Source organism: Patella vulgata, chromosome 5, assembly GCF_932274485.2.
Source record: "Patella vulgata chromosome 5, xgPatVulg1.2, whole genome shotgun sequence".
NCBI lineage: Eukaryota > Metazoa > Mollusca > Gastropoda > Patellidae > Patella > Patella vulgata.
In genome coordinates, this window is record NC_065883.2 from 36,093,110 (window position 1) to 36,113,659 (window position 20,550).

Consider the following 20,550-nt stretch of genomic DNA (forward strand, 5'->3'; position numbering starts at 1 on the left):
TTAAATTAGTAAAACGAAAAAGTCTGTCAAATTTCAACAATTTCTGTCAATTACTTCCAGAGTTGAGAGCCTTGTTTCAGTTTGTAGAACCTTGTAAACCCTCAAACGACAAAATTTATAATGTGATCTGTATGGAACTGTCTTGTAAAGGCCCCCAATTACCTACAAAAGAATAAACACAGATTAAAAATAACCAGAGTGGCGACTCGCATTACGGCCCATAGAAACACACCGACGCGCATTGCATCTTAACATCGATCACTGCTAAACAAATATATTCCGCATGGATCAGCTTACTCTATAGGCAAATTGTAACAGGAATTAGAAATCAAAATAAATGAACAACTAATGAAAGAGATCTTTAATCTTGCACATAATATAAGTATAGACAGCAAACTTCAAAACTTCCAATACAAATATATTCTTAAAATAATATATACAAACGCATTACTATGTAAATTAAAGTTAACCGAATCCACTCTCTGCACCTTCTGCCAATCTAATATTGAGACCATAAACCACTAATTCATTTTCTGCAGTTATGCCCAACAAATCTGGAGCGAAATGCTAGAAATTACCCTTAAAAGTAACATAAATATAACATTAACAAATAAAAATATCCATTTCGGTTATCCAGAAAAAACAAGTTTCAATAATTTATGTGAATGGGACTTTACAAACCATCTAATATTCTTAACCAAATACTATATATATAGATCTAAATTAGAAAACGTTACGCCATCACTATCCCGATATAATGCTTTTCTAATGAGTAAAATCTCGTTAGAATTGGAAGCTTTTAAATCAAATATCTACACCCTAAATAAATGGAAATATGTAGAAAGCAACACATTATTGTAGAACTAGACTGGTCGCATACCCTTATCATTCAATTAGAATTATACAATTATGTGAACATATAAGAACCTTATAAAACCTTAGATGCAGTGATGGGATTTTACCCGTATATTCCGGACTTGTCCGAATCTTTTTTCGAAACGCCCCAAATTGTCCGACCGGGAATATGCCCAATCGGACATCAAGACATGGTGAATAATATTCAAATTCCAAAATTAATATAGTGTACTGAGTGTATAACTACTGTGCAACCCGATTATCGTTGATAATAGGCTGGATTGATTAGGTAATTAAGTGATCGACTATTTATCGTGTTATGTCGTCTACACACCTACCTTGATTAACTACTATTCTGCCTTGATTGGCTGACTTAATCCTTTGTCGGACAATTCATCAAATCAATCCTGAACAGATGTCATTGCTTCTCCTTTGTCGGACGATATATCGATCCAATAAGAGTGATTATAAACTTAATCTGATTAACCCGTGATTTGTCCATTGTTTCACGTTTTAATCTCCTTTGTGTCAGACAATAACACGTAGAAATTAGTCATATATGTCACATATCCTGATAGTATATAACACCTCAAATCAACATACATTGTATCCGATAACTTGTCTGTGATATATTTTCGGTGGAAGCTGAAGTTAAATAAAGATATTTCACACACACGCATATGGCGCTTATATAGTTCAGTAATTAAAATGAAAGTACAAATCTCGCGAGACACGTGAAATTAAGAGATGTATACGTGCGGAATCCAATACGACTGATGTCCGGGAAAAGATTCTATTTTGATGGCATATTGTCGGATTTATGATCATATTTTGAAGGGGGTTTATGTCTTTAAATAAATAAAGAGATGTATACGTGCCGAATCCAATACGACTGATGTCCGGGAAAAGATTCTATTTTGATGGCATATTGTCGGATTTATGATCATATTTTGATGGGGGTTTATGTCTTTAAATAAATAAATAAACACGCTAAGAAATGTTGACGAATATTTCGATTGGAATGACATAAGTAGTTAATTGTTTTAGACGATAGCGCGTGCTACAGTCGAATGCAATTATTTAGCAGTTGGTGTCACTCGCTCATTGTATTAGAGCGTCGTTAACTACGGTTTACGGCCAAATAAATTTCAGGATGTCATTTTTTTACCTTCCGTATATAAATCGAAACGGAGTATCAGACGAATGTCGGACTTTGCTGAAAAATGTACCAACGTATGACCCGAAAAATGCGGTAATTTTGGGGGAGTTTGAAACAGATCGGCAGCAGCCGGCACGCTGCCATTCTATAGTATTACGATGTCATGTAATTTTGTAGGAATATTATTGACATAAATTTGAATACCGTACGGGTTTTAAACATGAAATATAACGAGGTGCACCTATTTTTTTTACATATGAATTTGAATATATTTTGTTGACACGTGATTCTTTATTGTGTTTTGAAAACGTCTGCTTAAATTACGATAAGAGTTATGCCCCTTTATTTTCGGGAAAAAATGTCCGACAAGAAATTTTTTGAAATCCCATCACTGCTTAGATGTACCATGCATTTTAATTCTTAAGAAGGTAGCTATTTATCTCCTCTCTCTTTCGACTTTTTTCGTGGAAAGGAGTATAGCAACCTGTTTTTTTTTCTGTTTTTTTTTTTTTTTTTAAGTACCCTCCTAAATATGTAAACTCCCTCATCCCAAGCAAGGGAGATAACATAAGTAGCGGGGTGAAAAGTTAAAGACCAAATTTATAAAAGGATTATAGTAAAGCAGGGATTTTAAAAGGTTTTAAAAGGCATTTCTTATTTTACGTCCGAAGTATATTTAAATATCCTTGTCGTATATTGACTTGCTTACTTTTTCAAATATATAATATAAACCGACATTCTTGTATAAACATTAGAAATTATTAGAAATCATGCTGATGCTACAAATAAAAAAGATATATATCTCGGCTACTTTCGATATTGGCATGTATCGGATCGAAACTTCATGGATTATGGCCCCTGTTTGTACGAAAAATCACATTTTTAGCTTGTGGACCCTATAGAGGTCACAATTTTTATCCGATTTTGTTGAAACTTGAAATGTAAGTTTATAACCCAAAGATCGTGGTTCCTTTCGATATTCGTGCATATCGGACGTAACTTCCTGAATTATGGCCCCTGATTGTACGAAAAATCGCGTTTTTAGCTTGTGGACCCTATAGAGGTCATAATTTTTATCCGATTTTAAAAATTGTATTATTATATCACCGTTACACCCTAAGACGGCTGAGTTCGAATTTCGTGAAAATCGGCCCAAAATTGACAGACAAAATGGCCGCTGTTCATTCTCAAATAGCGTAAAAATATGGTATATCAAGGTTGTGGATCCTATGGAGGTCACAATTTTTATCCGATTTTGTTGAAACTTTAAATGTAAGTTTATAACACAAAGATCTCGGTTCCTTTCGATATTTGAGCTTATCGAATTGTAATTTCCTGAATTATGGCCCTTGATTGTAGGAAAAATCACTATCCATCTCTCGAAAATGTGGGCGTATTCTGCCTGGCAGCTGCTGGTTCTACAAATAAACAAAATACATACGTAAAAATTATGCTTACATGTACATAATTATTCTTAAAACGGATTACAAGTACAAATATATATTACAGTTTTATATCGCTATTATGTGTACTTACGACTTGTAAGATAACTGGGTGGGTTTACAACATGTTTATTAACCGTTAATAAGTAAACACGTTAGTACGTTGAAAAATGAATAAAAGCACATGGCTTCATAAACTACAAATACAATCAGGCTAACAGCATGACCTTAGCTTAAGACAGGAAATGCGTATCTGAAACATTAACTTGGATATAACACCAACAAAATAATGGACTTGGATCTATACAAACAAAATTTGACCCTTACAATAGGTATGATACATTATTTAGTAATAAAGGTATAATAATTAATATATTATGTATGTATAGGATATTTACCTACCCGAGGTTGATATGATAGAGCACACGCGGGTGAAGCTCAAGTGTTCTCTATCATATCAATCCGAGGGAGAGAAGGTTTATATCTGACATATACAAAGTCATAGTTTTTATCACCCTTAAATTAAATGGACTCTTCCATTAAAAGTCAACAATTATTGAATACCGAAAATTACTGAACTAATCACGTGAATGCATTGTTTATACCCAACTACTGTCGCCATTTTGGAGTAAATATACATGTAGGTTCAATTCAATTGAAAGCACAAACAAAATGGATAATCAGTCCTTTTTAGCCAACAGATTGACGGTGGAATAGATGTGAATGCAAATTCTGATGAGGATCTATTAGTTATACTAGTCAAAAGGATGAAGAAAATTTGGATAAAAAGGCAATCTTTTCTGATAATTCTGACAGTGAACCGTGAAGGATTTTGGTATGTTCAGGGAAGGATTTGACCGACTGTGCTAAGTGGACTGTACCTAGAATTACTTTACAAAGGAACTCTTGGGCTATAAATAGTTTCAAGTCTTGGAGTGTGTGGAAAAATAATCGAAATGTGGACGATTAGAAAATTCTGAAAGAGATCATAGACATGAATAACCAATCTAAATATGCCGATAAATATGCCGTCTTATTTCGGTGCTGAATGCTACAAACTGTACCATAAAAATTTGTAATTGTCAAAATAATAAAAGTTTATTTCTGTCTTCTTTGTGTTTTTTCGATCATTGTCATCAGCGGTTGACGTGAACAGAATATATTAACCTGAGATGTCATCATGATAGGTTGATATGAAATATAACTGCTTATTCTATAACTACATGCAAATACATGCAAATACCATTGAATAAGCCATGGTTGTATTCAATGACTTGACAGGGACTACTTTCTTCCAGAATGACATCACAGTTGTAATGACGTTTTTACTTGGCAACCACTGTTTTCATAAAAAAAAAATGGCGGAACCTATGATTAAATTTGATGTTATTGGTGATGATTTTTTTGATAATCTAGATAGTACAGTGTCTGCAGAACTCAATGACCATTGAACTTGTTCATATTTTGAGGTTTGCATGTACAGTGGACTCTGTCACTTCCGACATCTGAATACTCGGCATTCTGTGAAATCCGTCATCATTTTCATGTCCCGATTTATTTCCTTATTACAAGTAAGCGACCTGTTTGCGGCAGCAATGCCAATGGCCGATATGAGTTTCTCAATTCAGTTCATAATGCATGATCGTCCTGCAAAGCGTGCCCGTACAGATTTGACATTATAGCAAATTTTGAGAAAGTTCTACGACTTACACAGAAGGAATTAGCCGTTAAGTATTAAATTGGCCGTACTACAGTATGCGACATTTTAAAGTGAAAAGATGAATTCAAACAGAAGATTGCCAATAACTTTAACAGCGGTAAGAAACGATTTTACTTGAACGTTTAGTTTGAAGACATCAACAGTGATTTAAGGGTGTGGACAAAGGTGCAATAATACTTCCGGTATTGAAGCAATTGAGTATTCCGACATGCTGTGTAATACGGGTTATTCTCTTGTGAACCATTGAATAACCCAAACGGTATTCAATGGTCATTGGGTTCTATCTGTGTAAAAAAGGTATAATATATTTTGTAGTAATAAATGTATGATATATTAATTATGTAGTAATAAAGGTTATGTGAATTATTTAGTAATATAGGTATAATATACTATGTTGTAGAATAAAGAAAGAGATTTTACCTGTTGTACAGTCATTGTGTCAAGATGTAGATTATGAAGTAAGAGGTTGTATGTGTCAGCAACTTGATCCTGTTGCTAGAGGTTTAGGGTAAGATATACTATATTTCATATAATATCATTAAACTTCTACCTTAATGCTTGTTTTTATCCGCCCACATTTTCATGTGGACATATATTGTCGTCGCCTCCGTCCGTCCATCCACAATTGTTTGTGAACAGTCTACAGGTCACAATTTTTATCCGATTTTAATGAAACTTGAAATATAGGTTTATCACCCTAAGATCTCGGTTCCTTTCGATATTGGCATGTATCGGACTGTAACTTCATGGATTATGGCCCCTGATTGTACGAAAAATCACATTTTTAGTTTGTGAACACTGTAGGGGTCACAATTTTTATCCGATTTGATTTAAACTTGAAATGTATGCTTATAACCCAAAGATCTTGGTTCCTTTCGATATTCGCGCACATCAGACCATAACTTCCTGAATTATGGCCCCTGATTGTACGAAAAATCACGTTTTTAGCTTGTGGACCCTATAGAGGTCATAATTTTTATCAAATAGCGTTAAAATATGATATATCAAGGTTGTGGACCCTATAGAGGTCACAATTTTTACCCAATTTAAAAAAAAAAACGTATTATTATATCACCGTTACACCATAAGGACGACTAAGTTTGAATTTTGTGAAAATTGGCCCAAAACTGACAGACAAAATGGCCGCCCCTTGTTCTCAAATAGCGTAAAAATATGATATATCAAGGTTGTGGACCCTATAGAGGTCACAATTTTTATCCGATTTTGATGAAACTTGAAATGTAAGTTTATAACCCAAAGATCTCGGTTCCTTTCGATATTTGCGCATATCGAATTGTAATTTCCTGAATTATGGCCCTTGATTGTAGGAAAAATCACTTTCTCAATTAAACCAAAGGGTTGTGGTATCAGAGGTGTTTAAATAATAATAGATCTGTAAAGGTAATTTCACTCATATCATACTGGTAAAGGTGAAGTTTCCATCTCAATATTAGGTATTTAAAAAAGATATTACTGAAACATGCACGATTTTAAGAGTCATTCCACAAGAAATCCGTGCAGAAGATGGCAAGGTGAGGGTCGGCAGATTGGGTTCATCTTGGGGGGGGGGGGGAAAATCCAAATAATAAAATTGAATATATTATTTTTTTTTTCTCAATTAAACCATAGGGAAGTGGTATCAGAGGTGTTTAAATAATAATAGATCTGTAAAGGTAATTTCACTCATATCATACTGGTAAAGGTGAAGTTTCCATCTCAATATTAGATATTTAAAAAAGATATTACTGAAACATGAATGATTTTAAGAGTCATTCGCCGAGAAATCCGTGCAGAAGATGGGAAGGTGGGGGTCGGCAGATTGGGCTCATCTCGGAGGGGGGGGGTATGGACTCCTCCAGACTACTTCATAGCCAGAAGAACCGATCTCAGAAATTTACTTTTAATGAGAGACAGCCTCCGGGTGATTTTTGGCCCATTTTCCCATTTTCAAGTCATTTTGTGTTAATTTTTAGCCACCTATTGTGGCGAGTCTAGGGATTGGATGAAAATGGTGGTGATTGTTGATGTTAGTGGGGGTCTTCCTGTGCCCCAATGTGAAGACCATAAAGTCTCATCTATTCTCTGGGAGTAATGATTACCAAAATTGTAACTTAAGGTGGATAGAACAGAAAACATACACCTGCCAAGATTAGCTCTATTTTCTATGATGCGGGGGTAGGTCAAAATATCAAAATGGTTTTATGCACAGATTGACACCCTCTGTTGATGTCAGAAATAAAATGTGTTCCAATTCAACAAAGTTTAAACAAGTTCAAATGAGCCATAACCCGCGGGATGAAAACATAGAATTACAACACATAATTGAAAATGCATTCAGGTTTTACTAGGAATAGATAATGATTGTAATAATATTGCATCAGCTATGTTCACATCATATCATTGTCTGAAGAAGTTCAAATGAACAACAACCCGTTGTATGAAAAACTAAATACGCATGAGTAAACCAGGAATCAATAAAGAGTGTAATTTACTAATACTGCATAACACAATGATGTTTACTACATTTAAACATATCTAATGACTTGCATCATATACTCATATAGCTACATAGTGTAGCAATTTAGGAAAATGAAAATGCAATAAACACAGAGAAAAAAAAATGAAAATAAGAATGAATGTGATATGAGAAATTGTCTGATAGTAAGTGGTGCCGGGTCAAGAAGTCTTTGCCCACAGCAAAACCATAGATTAACCACTTTTCCGGAAAGTGGTCAATTGCATTGTGAAACCTGCCAACAGGGAAAAGAGAGGTCAAAACAACCAATTTTATGATAGCAAGCATACTGATATTTGATGAAAATTATGATGGATACAAATTATTTACATTTATGATACAGATACCAAAGTTAAATGTGCCTCATAGTACTACCTGCTCAAAAGGGTAAGGGATGCTAAATAAAAGCGCCAAACTTTCTAAGAACAGAAGTAAGAGAAGAGAGCCTTCAACGATCAAGGTCGAATTAAGGTGCTTTAGGTAATAATGGTTCGATAATTGGTTTTGACATCGGTAATTGGCCGATATGTGGCCATTTTGCCGATACTGGAGTTGCCGATAACTATTCAAAATGACGTGGTAAATATCTTTAAAATATTATCCAAGTTGTGAAGAAATCATTATTTTGCTTGACACACTGTACATCTATATAGCCAAAGCTCTAGGCAATTGAATTTTTTTTTTTTTTCAATTGCCTTGCTTGTTGCTATTTAGACATAGTGGTAATACAAGACCGTAAAAAGGAAAGAATAAACAGTACAAAATACTTACCGATCTCTTGTTATCTAATTTGCCACGCGCACAGCAACTTATTTCGGTTGCCATGTGCGTTGCTATTTAGACTTACCGGTAACATAAGACTCTCATAGGGGCCATAAAAAGGAAAGAATACACATTACAAAATCCTTACCGGTCTCAGTTATTTTTTGTCCCCCACGTTTCGAAGAAAGCAGGGGACTATTAAAATGGGATCGTCTGTCCGTCCGTCTGTCTGTCACACTTTTTGGGACACAATAACTCTCCTTCTAATTGAGCTAGAATGTTCAAACTTGGTGTAGGTGTTTATTAGGTCAGTGCCTTGATGGAGTTCGAAGATGAGCATTTTCTGCTTAGGGTAAGCAGAGATAAGCAATTGATTGGTTGATGCTTTTGGACAGATAACTTTTGTTCTAATTAAGTGATAGCGATGAAACTTGGTGTATAGTTTCTAGTCGTTCAGATGGGACGTAAAAGATCCCTTGGCAGTTGGTATTATAAAATATGAGTAGGCCGTAGTGACGCTGTTCGGGCAAAATTTCCCTCATAGCACACTGTATGGCGTATGCCTGTCTTCATTAGCCCAGGTTAGGAGCAGAACAGTAGGACGTTAAACTCCATTTCATTTCATTTCATTTCATTACATCAATACCTTGACTAAGTTCGATAATGAGCATTTTCTGCTCAGGGTAAGCAGAGCGATAAGCAATTTGATTGGCCAAGACTTTGGAACACAATAACTCTCCTTCTAATTGAGCTAGAATGTTCAAACTTGGTGTAGGTGTTTATTAGGTCAATGCCTTGATGGAGTTCGAAGATGAGCATTTTCTGCTTAGGGTAAGCAGAGATAAGCAATTTGATTGGTTGACGCTTAGGGACACGATAACTTCAGTTCCAATTAAGTGAGAATGAGCGCACTTGGTGTATAGCTTTATTACATCAATACCTTGACTAAGTTTGATAATGAACATTTTCTGCTGAGGGTAAGTAGAGTGATAAGCAATTTGATTGGTCTAGACTTTGGAACACAATATAACTCTCCTTCTAATTGGGGTAGAATGTTCAAACTTGATGTAGGCTTTCATTAGGTGAATGCCTTGTTGGAGTTCGATGATGAACATTGTCTGCTTACGGTAAGCAGAGATAAACAATCTGATTGGTTGATGCTTTGGGGCACTGATAACTTTGGTTATAATGAAGTCAGAACGATGAAACTCTGAATATATCATTACCATGACTAAGTTTGATGGTGAGAATTTTCTGCTTAGGCTAAGGAGCAATAAGCAATTTGATTGGTCAAGACTTTGGAACAAAACAACTCTGCATTTAATTGATGTAGAAGTTCATTAGGTGAATGTCTTGACTGAGTTCAATGATTAACATTTCAAGCTAAAGCTAAGCAGAGCTATAAATTTCATTGATCGATGCTTTGGGACAAGATAATCTTGATTTTATCTGATAGTGAGTGATGAAACTCAGTGTATTGTTTGATTGCTTGATACTTCTGAAAAAAATAAATGTGCTATTAATTAATGTGTCATCTATTTATTTTTGGATTTCGGCGGGGGACATCAGCCTCACTGTTTGCTTGTTAAATCCTTATTCACACACTGTTTGAGAGTTCAGGTCTCTCAATGCGATTTTTGTGAATACCATTTCTATGCATGTGCAGACAGACATTAAAGTACAACAGTCCACCTGATAAACCTTTTGATTGGAATAGGGAATAAGCCAGTTGCATGATGATCAAAATCATAGAATTGGAGAACAGTCTGTACGATGCGGAGGCCCCTCTTCGAAATATTTTCAATGTGTTCTGATATTACAAGATCACAAACTAGAACAATACCTAATTAGGCTATTGAATTTTTTAATTTGAATTGTTTCTGATAAGTAATAACAAATTTATTAACTATGAAATAAACAATGGTCCTCACAATAGTTATATGTCTATCAAGAATCATGATAATAAAACTAAAGATGTCAACAATGGCTCATCATTGCATACTGTGCTGGTATGAAGTGTCGCAAGTATTTCATTTGGCCTTACTTTGATCGATACTTGCATTGTACGAAAAATCACATTTTTAGCTTGTGGACACCCTAGAGGTCACAATTTTGATCCTATTTTGATGAAACTTGAAGTGCATGTTTATAACCCAAATGTCTGGTTTGCTTTCGATATTCGAGCATATCGGAACGTAACTTCCTGATTGTACAATTTTTATGCGTTTAAAAAAAACATGTTAGTATATCACCGCTACACCCTAATGATGGTTGAAAATCAGATAAAAATTGCCGGACAACATTGATGTGTAAAATATGGTATATCAAGGTTGTGGACCCTCTAAAGGTCACAATTTTGATTCGATTTTGATGAAACTTGGAATGCATGTTTATATCCCAAAGATCTTGGTTCCTTTCTATATTTGCGCATATCGGATTGTAACTTCATGAATTATGGCCCCTGATGGTACGAAAAAAATCACGTTTTTAGCTTGTGGTGCCTGTAGAGGTCACAATTTTTATCCAATTTAAAAAAAACGTGTGAATATTTCACCATTACACACTATGATCTTGGTTCCTTTTGATAATTGCGGATACCTGAAATTAACTTCCTGGATTATGGCCCCTGATTGTTTGAAAAATCGCATTTTTAGTTTGCGGATTCTCTAGAGGTCACAAAAAAAACGTTTTAATACATCACCATTCCACCATAATGAAGGTTGAATTCGAATTTAGGGAAAATCTAAATGAAACTGCCCGACAAAATGGCCGCTCTTTGTACACAAATTGTGTAGAAGTGTGTAATACGAAGGTTGTGGACCCTCTGGAGGTCACAATTTTTATCCAATTTTGATGAAACTTAAAACATATCTTTATATCCCAAAGATCTCAGTCCCTTTTGATATTTGCACATTTCAGGCCACAACTTTCTGGATTATTGCACCAGATTGTACAAAAAATCGCGTTTGTTTTTAGCTTGTTCTCTATCCATCTCTTGCAAAATGTGGGCTTACCTGCCTGGCAGCCGCTGCTTATCTAATTTGGAATATTTGGATGAAACTTTAAATATATGTTTTTATCATAAAGATCTTGGTTCCTTTTGATAATCACACATATCCGAACGTAACTTCCTGGATTATGGCCCCTGATTGGTCGAAAAATTGCATTTTTAGCTTGTGGATTTTTAAAAATATTTTTTTATCATAAAGTTCTTGGTTCCTTTTGATAATCACACATATCCGAACGTAACTTCCTGGATTATGGCCCCTGATTGGTCGAAAAATTGCATTTTTAGCTTGTGGATTTTAAAAACCATTTAGATATATCACCATTCCACCAGGTTGAATTGGAATTTCGGGAAAATCGAAATGAAACTGCCCGACAAAATGGCTGCTCTTTGTACGCAAATTGTGTATAAGTATGTAATACAATGGTTATGGACCCTCTAGAGGTCACAATTTTTATTCGATTTTGATGAAACTTAAAACATACCTTTAAATTCCAACAATCTTAGTCCCTGTCGATATTTGCACATTTCAGACCATAACTTTCTGGATTATGGCACCTGATTGTACAAAAAATCGTTTTTATACGCCCACATGGAAATGTGGACGTATATTGCTGTCGCCCCTGTCAGTCCGTCCTTCCGTCAGTACATCGTCCACAATTTCTTGTGAATGCTCTAACGCCAAAAGTTATCATCCAGTTGTTTTAAAATTGATATATGTTGTTTACATTAGTGAGATGAAGAAGCCTATTTAATTTCAATAATGTCCGTTTATTAATTACGTCTAGAGTTATGGCCCTTGTTTCGCTTTGTTGAAATTTATATGCAATATTTAATTAGGGAAACGAACAAGCCTATTGAATTTCAGCAATTTCCATTTATTACTTCTAGAGTTATCGCCCTTGTTTCACTTTGTTTAAAGGCTCAATACCACTCTTGTTGTAACTGAATAAATTGTCCCAATCTTTATTCTGGTCAACAAATTCCACTATTTTACAATATTCCAATTAATTGATGATACAAATTTCATCTTAACACACCTAATCTAAAAAATTGGAAAAATTCAACTAAATGATTTGAAAAGCCTGACATGAAGCTTTTCAAATGTGACTTGGATTTAGAAATATTTTTGAACCCTCTGGACAAGTAAAATAGGATTTAATGGATAATTTACACAACAGGTAGGACACTAACATATCTAGTACTTAGAATAAGGCTATTTTTTATTTTTTGGAGCTGTCAAGCCAGCAAGAATGTTATTGTCCCTTTAACGTTGTGAACACTCTAACGGCAAAAGTTATTATCCGATCTTTCTGACATTTATATGCATTTAATTAGTGAAACGATGAAGCCTATTGAATTTCAGCAATTTCCGTGTATAACGTCTAGAGTTATGGCCCTTGTTTCACTTTATTGAACCTTGTGAATGCTCTTACATCAAAAGTTATCTGCCGATCTGTATGAAATTTACATGCGTCATTTAAATTAGTAAAGAGAAGAATCCTATTGAATTTCAGCAATTTCCGTTTATTACTTCTAGAGTTGTGGCCCTTGTTTGACTTTGTTCAGCTTGATTGATGAAAGATACAGGGTGACACAAAAAAAAAGTTCATCAATAAAAATCGAATAACTCTCAAAATTTTATTTAGATTAACACAGCTACATTAGGTTAAGTCTATGTAGCAGACATCTCCAAAGTTTCAAGTCTGTACCACAAAAACTCTTTGTTTAACTGGCGGTCAAAAAATGTGCTCTAAATGAGCTCCCCGGTGCTGCAAGCACATTTGGATCCGGCGGGCAAAGTTCTCGATGACCCTCCCACATTCTTCCCTTTGGATCGCTTTTATTGCTGCTGTGATTGCTGCCTTCAGATCAGGGATAGTCTGGGGGTTATTGCCATACACCCTGTCCTTAAGGTTTCCCCACAGATAAAAATCTGGGGCGTTCAAGTCCGGTGAATGCGGCGACCACTCCGGGTCACACCTGCGGCTGATCAGTCGGTCAGGGAAACGCTGCTGTAGCCATGCCAATGATTCGTTTGAGGTGTGGGGTGTGGCAACATCCTGCTGGAACCACTGGAGGTCCCTGACGACCCCTCTTCATTATTCAAGCTTAGGTGATGAACGCTTTTTTTGTGTCACCCGGTATCATCCGATATGTATGAAATTTATATGCATCATTTAAATTTGTGAAACAGAGGTCTATTGAATTTCAGCAATTTCTGTCAATAATTTCAAGAGTTATGGCCCTTGTTTCGCTTTGTTCAACCTTGTTAATGCTCGATTGATGAAAGTTATCATCCGATATGTATGAAATTTATATGCATCATTTAAATTAGTGAAACGAGAAAGCCTATTGAATTTCAGCAATTTCCGTTTATTACTTCTGGAGTTATGCCCCTTGTTTCACTTTGTTCAACATTGTTAATGCTCGATTGATGAAAGTTATCATCCGATAATGGCGATATGTATGAAATTTATATGCATCATTTAAATTTGTGAAACAGAGGTCTATTGAATTTCAGCAATTTCCGTCAATAATTTCTAGAGTTATGGCGTTGTGAACCTTGTGAACATTTGAATGACAAAAGTGATCATCTGATCTGTATGAAATTTATATGCATTATTTAAATTAGTAAAACGAAAAAGCCTGTCAAATTTCAACAATTTCTGTCAATTACTTTCAGATTTGAGACCCTTGTTTCAGTTTGTAGAATCTTGTATGGAACTGTCTTGTAAAGGCCCCCAATTACCTACTAAGGAATAAATATGCAACAACCCTTGTCGACCGCTCGGACGATTTAGCTGCTGTGGGTGTATGTTTCGTTGCCTAGCAACCTATCTTTGTTTTTAAGCTTCTTCTCTTCTATCCATCTCTTGCAAAATGTGGGTGTATCCTGCCTGGCAGCCGCTGGTCAATTTTATGAATTTATTTTCTTGCTCTTATTTGTGATATGTACCACATTTTATGGCTAAAAATGAAGGAAAAAACACAATTTTTTGCGGTCTCGGGCATGGCCATCTTGGATTGGATACCAAACCTCATCAAAAAGATTAGTTTTGCTCGAGTGGGTTTACAGTTACTACCAGTGAGCACGGGAGTATGATTTGGTGAAGAAACGGAGAAAGCTGGATGAAAGTAGTTGGCCATTTCATAGAGATTTTTTGATAGAGGGTGTCAAGCTGTGCATAAAACCTTTTCGCTGTTTTGACCTAACCCCGCGTCATAAAAAATAGATCTAATGGTTCTAATCTTAGCAGTAGTTGTGTTTTATTCGCCATATGTTACAATTTTGCTGATCATTACTCTCAGAGGATAGATGCGACTTTATGATCTTCACATTGGGGCAAGGAAGACCCCCACTAAAATCACCAATCACCACCATTTTTAAACGCCCACATTTCCATGTGGACTTCTATTGTCATCGCCCCAGTTCGTCAAGACACTCTACAGGTCACAATTTTATCTGATGTTGACGAAACTTGAAATATAGGTATATCTCCCAAAGATCTTGGTTCCTTTCAAAATTGGCATTTATCGGACCATAACTTCGAGGATTATGGCCGCTGATTGTGTGAAAAATAACGTTTTTAGCTTGTGGACACTCTATAGGTCACAATGTTCATCTGATTTTGATCAAATTTGAAATGCAAGTTTATAACCCAACGCTCTTGGTTCATTTCGATATTCACACGTTGGATTGTAACTTTTTGAATTATGGCCCCTGATTGTACGAAAAATTGTGTTTTTAGCTTGTGGTCCCTCTAGAGGTCACAATTTTTATCAGATTTAAAAACCTTTTGAATATATCACCGTCACAACATAATGTAGGTTAAGTATGAATTTCGTGAAAATCGAACCAAAACTTTTGGACAGAATGACCGCCCCTTGTACGCAAATAGTTTAAAAGTATGGTACATCAAGGTTGTGGACTTGTGGACCCTCTAGAGGTCACAAATTTGATCCCATTTTGATGAAACTTTGTTTATATCACACAGATCTCGGATCCTTTCGTGCGATGATTGCACATATCCGAACATAACTTCCTGGATTATGGCCACTGACTTTTCGAAAATTCGCATTTTTAGCTTGTGGACCCGCTAGAAGTCACTATTTGTATTCAATTTTATAAACTGTGTAAATATATCACTGATACACATCAATGAAGGTTTAGTTCGAATTTTGTAAAAATCTAACCGAAACTGCCAGACAAAATGGTTGCACCTTCTACACAAATAGAAGTCACAATTTTTATCCGATTTTGATGGAACTTGAAATGTATGTTTATAACCCAAAGATCTTGGTTCCTTTCAATATTAGTGCATAACAGACCGTAACTTCCTGGATTATGGCCCCTGATTGTACGAAAAATTGTGTTTTTGTCATCCACCTTTCGAAGAAAGCATGGGACTATTAAAATGGGTTCGTCCATCTGTCCGTCCATCCGTCTGTTTGTCCGTCACACTTTTTGGGACACAATAACTCTCTTTCTAATTGAGCTACAATGTTCAAACTTGGTGTAGGTGTTTATTAGGTCAATGCCGTGATGGAGTTTGAAGATGAGCATTTTCGGCTTAGGGTAAGCAGAGATAAGCAAATTGATTGGTTGATGCTTTGGGACACGATAACTTTAGTTCTAATTAAGTGAGAGTGATGAAACTTATTGTATAGTTTCATTACATCAATACCTTGTCTAAGTTTGATAATGAGCATTTTCTGCTCAGGGTAAGCAGAGCGATAAGCAATTTGATTGGTCGAGACTTTGGAACACAATACTCATTCTAATCGAGTTAGAATGTTCACACTTGGTATAGGTGTCTATTAGGTGAATGCCTTGATGGAGTTCGAAGATGAGAATTTTCGGCTTAAGGTAAGCAGAGATAAGCAATTTGATTGGTTGATATACATCAATACCTTGACTAAATTCAATTATGAATATTTTCTGCTGAGGGTATGCAGAGCGATAAGCAATTTGATTGGTCGAGACTTTGAAACACAATAACTCTCCTTCTAATTGAGGTAGAATGTTTATACTTGGTGTAGGCCTTCATTAGGTGAATGCCTTGACGGAGTTCTATGATGAACATTGTCTGCTTACAGTAAGCAGAAATAAGCAATCTGATTGGTTGATGCTTTGAGGCACGATAAGTTTGGTTATAATGAAGTGAGAGCAATGGAACTCCGAATATAGATTTATTATATCATTACCATGACTAATTTCGATGGTGAGAATTTTCTGCTTAGGCTAATGAGCGATAAGCAATTTGATTGGTCAAGACTTCGGAACATAACAACTCTGCTTTTAATTGAGGTAGAATGTTTAGACTTGATGTAGATGTTCATTAGGTGAATGTCTTGACTGAGTTCAATGATTAACATTTCGAGCTGAAGCTAAGCACCCGTCTTCATTAGCCCAGTTCGGAGCAGAACAGTAGGACGTTAAACCCCATTTCATTTCATTTCATTTGAAGCTAAGCAGAGCTAATCAATTTCATTGGTCAATGCTTTGGGACAAGATAATCTTGATTCTATCTGATAGAGAGTGATGAAACTTAGTGTATAGTTTGATTGCTTGATACTTTTGAAAAAATGCGATTATTTAATGTGTGTCATCTATTTATTTTGGGATTTCGGCGGGGGACATCAATTTTTATCCGATTTTGTTGAAAATTGAAATGTAAGTTTATAACCCAAAGATCTTGGTTCCTGTCGATATTTGCGCATATCGGAACGTAACTTCCTGAATTATGGCCCCTGATTGTACGAAAAATCGCGTTTTTATCTTGTGGACCCTATAGAGGTCATAATTTTTATGCGATTTAAAAAAACGTATTATTATATAACCGTTACACCCTAAGGACGGCTGAGTTCGAATTTCGTGAAAATCGGCCCAAAACTGACAGACAAAATGGCCGCCCCTCGTTCTCAAATAGAGTAAAAATAGGTTGTAGACCCTATAGAGGTCACAATTTTTATCCAATTTTGTTGAAACTTGAAATGTAAGTTTATAACCCGAAGATCTCAGTTCCTTTCGATATTCGCACTTATCGTACCGTTACTTCCTGAATTATGTCCCCTGATTGTATGAAAAATCGAGTTTTTAGCTTGTGGACCCTATAGAGGTGATAATTTTTATCTGATTTACAAAATCGTATTATTATATCACCGTTACACCATAAGGACGACTGAGTTCGAATTTTGTGAAAATCGACCCAAAACTGACAGACAAAATGGCCACCCCTCGTTCTCAAATAGCATAAAAATATGGTATATCAAGGATGTAGACCCTATAGAGGTCACAATTTTGATCCGATTTTGTTGAAACTTGAAATGTAAGTTTATAACCCAAAGATCTTGGTTCCTTTTGATATTTGCGCATATCGAATTGTAATTTCCAGAATTATGACCCTTGATTGTAGGAAAAATCACTTTCTTTTTATCTTGTTCTCTATCCATCTCTCGAAAATGTGGGCGTATCCTGCCTGGCAGCCGCTGGTTTATTTTATTTTTTAGCTTGTTCTCTGTCCATCTCTTACAAAATGACCTGAGAAATTGCAAATTTGGTCAAAAATCACCCAGAGACTGTATCTCAATAATGGTGAAATTTTGAGATCGTCCCTTCTGACTGTGAAGTGGTAAGGAGGAGTCCATAAAATCCCCCTGAGATGAACTCGATCTGCCTGCTATATTATGGGAGATTAGATAAAGAGCTGGCAGGTCTCACTATAATTGTTAAAAACTAGATAATGTAAAGGGAATTTGCTGAAAATTTCAGTCTTGAAATTGATCCAATCTGAACCAAGATTTTAGCGATTGAATTTTCGGCCTAGCCTTGATCATCATTACTAAAGTCGGTACAATACAAAACATAGTCTCGATTATCCATTTCATGATGATTAGACAAACCCACAGACACCACACATACATTGCAAGTAATACACAACAAATCTAGTAAATGGATCCGTGTATATAGGTAAAGAGAATATAACCAAGAAAATATGCAATAAACACCAGTTAATATCCAGTATACTCCACTTAGTTTACAATATACACCAGTTCATATCCTTTATCACCCAATAATACATTCTACAGTAGATATCGCTTGTGTGAAAAATTTCATAATCTACTGCGATATCTCCAAGGAGATATCGCTTTACATGAATTTGATTGGTCTGTTGAAAAGGAACTACTTTTTATACGCCCACATTGAAATGTGGTCGTATATTGTTGTCGCCCCCAGCCGGCAGTCCGTTGCTCCGGCGTCAATAGGCTCTGGCTCTATAGGCTAAAGTTAATATCCGATTGATCGTCTGTCGTCCACAATTTCTTGTGAACGCTGTAACTCCAAAAGTTAATATCCGATTGTTTTAAAATTTATACACAGTGTTTAAGATCATGAGACGAAGAAGCCTATTGATTTTCAGCGATTTTCAATAATTACTGCCAGAATTATGGCCCTTGATCACTTTGAAAAATCTTGTGGACTCTAGCTAGGGGCTAAAGTTAATATCCGGTTGACTTTAAATTGATACACAGTGTTTAAGGTCTTGAGACAAACAAGTATATTGATTTTCAATGAATCTTTATGACTTGAACTGCTAAATCCATGATGTTAAAAGTTTCGTATTCTAAACGTTAGCATGGGGCAGAACTTTATAAAAACCAAACAAATTCTAATGGTTTTCTGATAATTACTTAATGAGTAGGAGATTTTATTTATCACTCAATCCTTTCTTACATGCACAAATAAATAAATATAATTTTTTGCTATTGATTTCACTTTCACTGAACCTGATTACATTACGGCGTAGTGATACATCATTTTTCGACAAAAATTCAACCATTGCAAAGTCCTTTATATTGGCCCAGTGTTTCCATCAAGGTCAATTAAATAACAATAGTACATTTTTAATAAAAAAAAAAGTTACTTTTATTAAGAAATGAACTGTTCTTTGAAAATAAATAAAAGTAGTTCATTTTCAACTAACCAATCAAATTCATTTCAATGTGGGCGTATAAAAAGTAGTTCCTTTTCAACAGACCAATCAAATTCATGTAAAGCGATATCTCCTAAGGAGATATTGCAGTAGATTATGAAATATATCAGTTATCACACAAGCAATATCTACTGTTCGTCCGTCTGTCGTCCACAATTTCTTGTGAACGCTGTAACTCCAAAAGTTAATATCCGATTGTTTTAAAATTGATATATGTGGTTTACATTAGTGAGGTGAAAAGGCCTATTTAATTTCAATAATTTCTGTTCATTATGGGCCTTGTTTCACTTTGTTGAACCTTGTGAACGCTATTACACCAAAAGTTATCATCCGATCTTTGTGAAATTCATATGCATTATTGCCTCTATGAACAACCATTCGCAGACGCTGTCATTGAAGTCGACGTCAATTCTATAAGTTGTAGATGTTATTTTTGTGAAAAATCATTGGAAGAAGAGAGAACATGGTGGGACTGGACAAATTATATAGTCTTTGTGGGTGCAAAGGAAACAATGCTGAAGATAAACCTATTGTTTACAATGTAACGTGTTGTTGACCTCATGACCCATTGACGTCAATATCATGACCTATGATGTGTAGATCACGTGATATGGATATCATGGCTATTGACTGTGTCTGAGATACTTCTCTGCAGGTAGCGTGTCTCAGATGTTTAGAATGTATTGAACCTTGTGAATGCTCTAACGCCAAAAGTGATCATCCGATCTTTGTAAAATTTATATGCATCATTTAAATTAGTGAAACGATGAAGCCTATTGAATTTCAGCAATTTACAATAATTACTTCCAGAGTTATGGCCCTTGTTTAACTTTGTTGAACCATGAATCCGACATCATTTTCATGTCCCAATTTATTTCCTTATTATTTCAGCCAAAAAATCTTTGAGTAATCCGTACTCTGAATATTCCGAATTACGATATCAATCAGCCGTTCCGTCACATGATTTTCATTGAATCAACACTGTATAATCCGGCCTTCAATCGGTGGGTGTGAAGCCACAAAAGATTAACAAGCAATCACCAATCAATTATCAGTCAGATTAAAACTTGCTTGCGTAGGTCTTTGTTGATTA

General features: G+C 35.5%; 1 protein-coding gene across 1 annotated transcript in view; it reads left to right on the forward strand.

Moving 5' to 3' along the window:
- The window catches only part of LOC126820650 (serine/threonine-protein phosphatase 4 regulatory subunit 4), a 197,375-nt gene that overhangs the window by 87,145 nt on the left and 89,680 nt on the right, over positions 1-20,550 (forward strand). Inside the window, exon 7 of the mRNA XM_050548731.2 lies at positions 5,577-5,684. Within this exon, the coding sequence (XP_050404688.1) occupies positions 5,577-5,684 (108 nt within the window). The remainder of the gene's footprint in view (positions 1-5,576; positions 5,685-20,550) is intronic.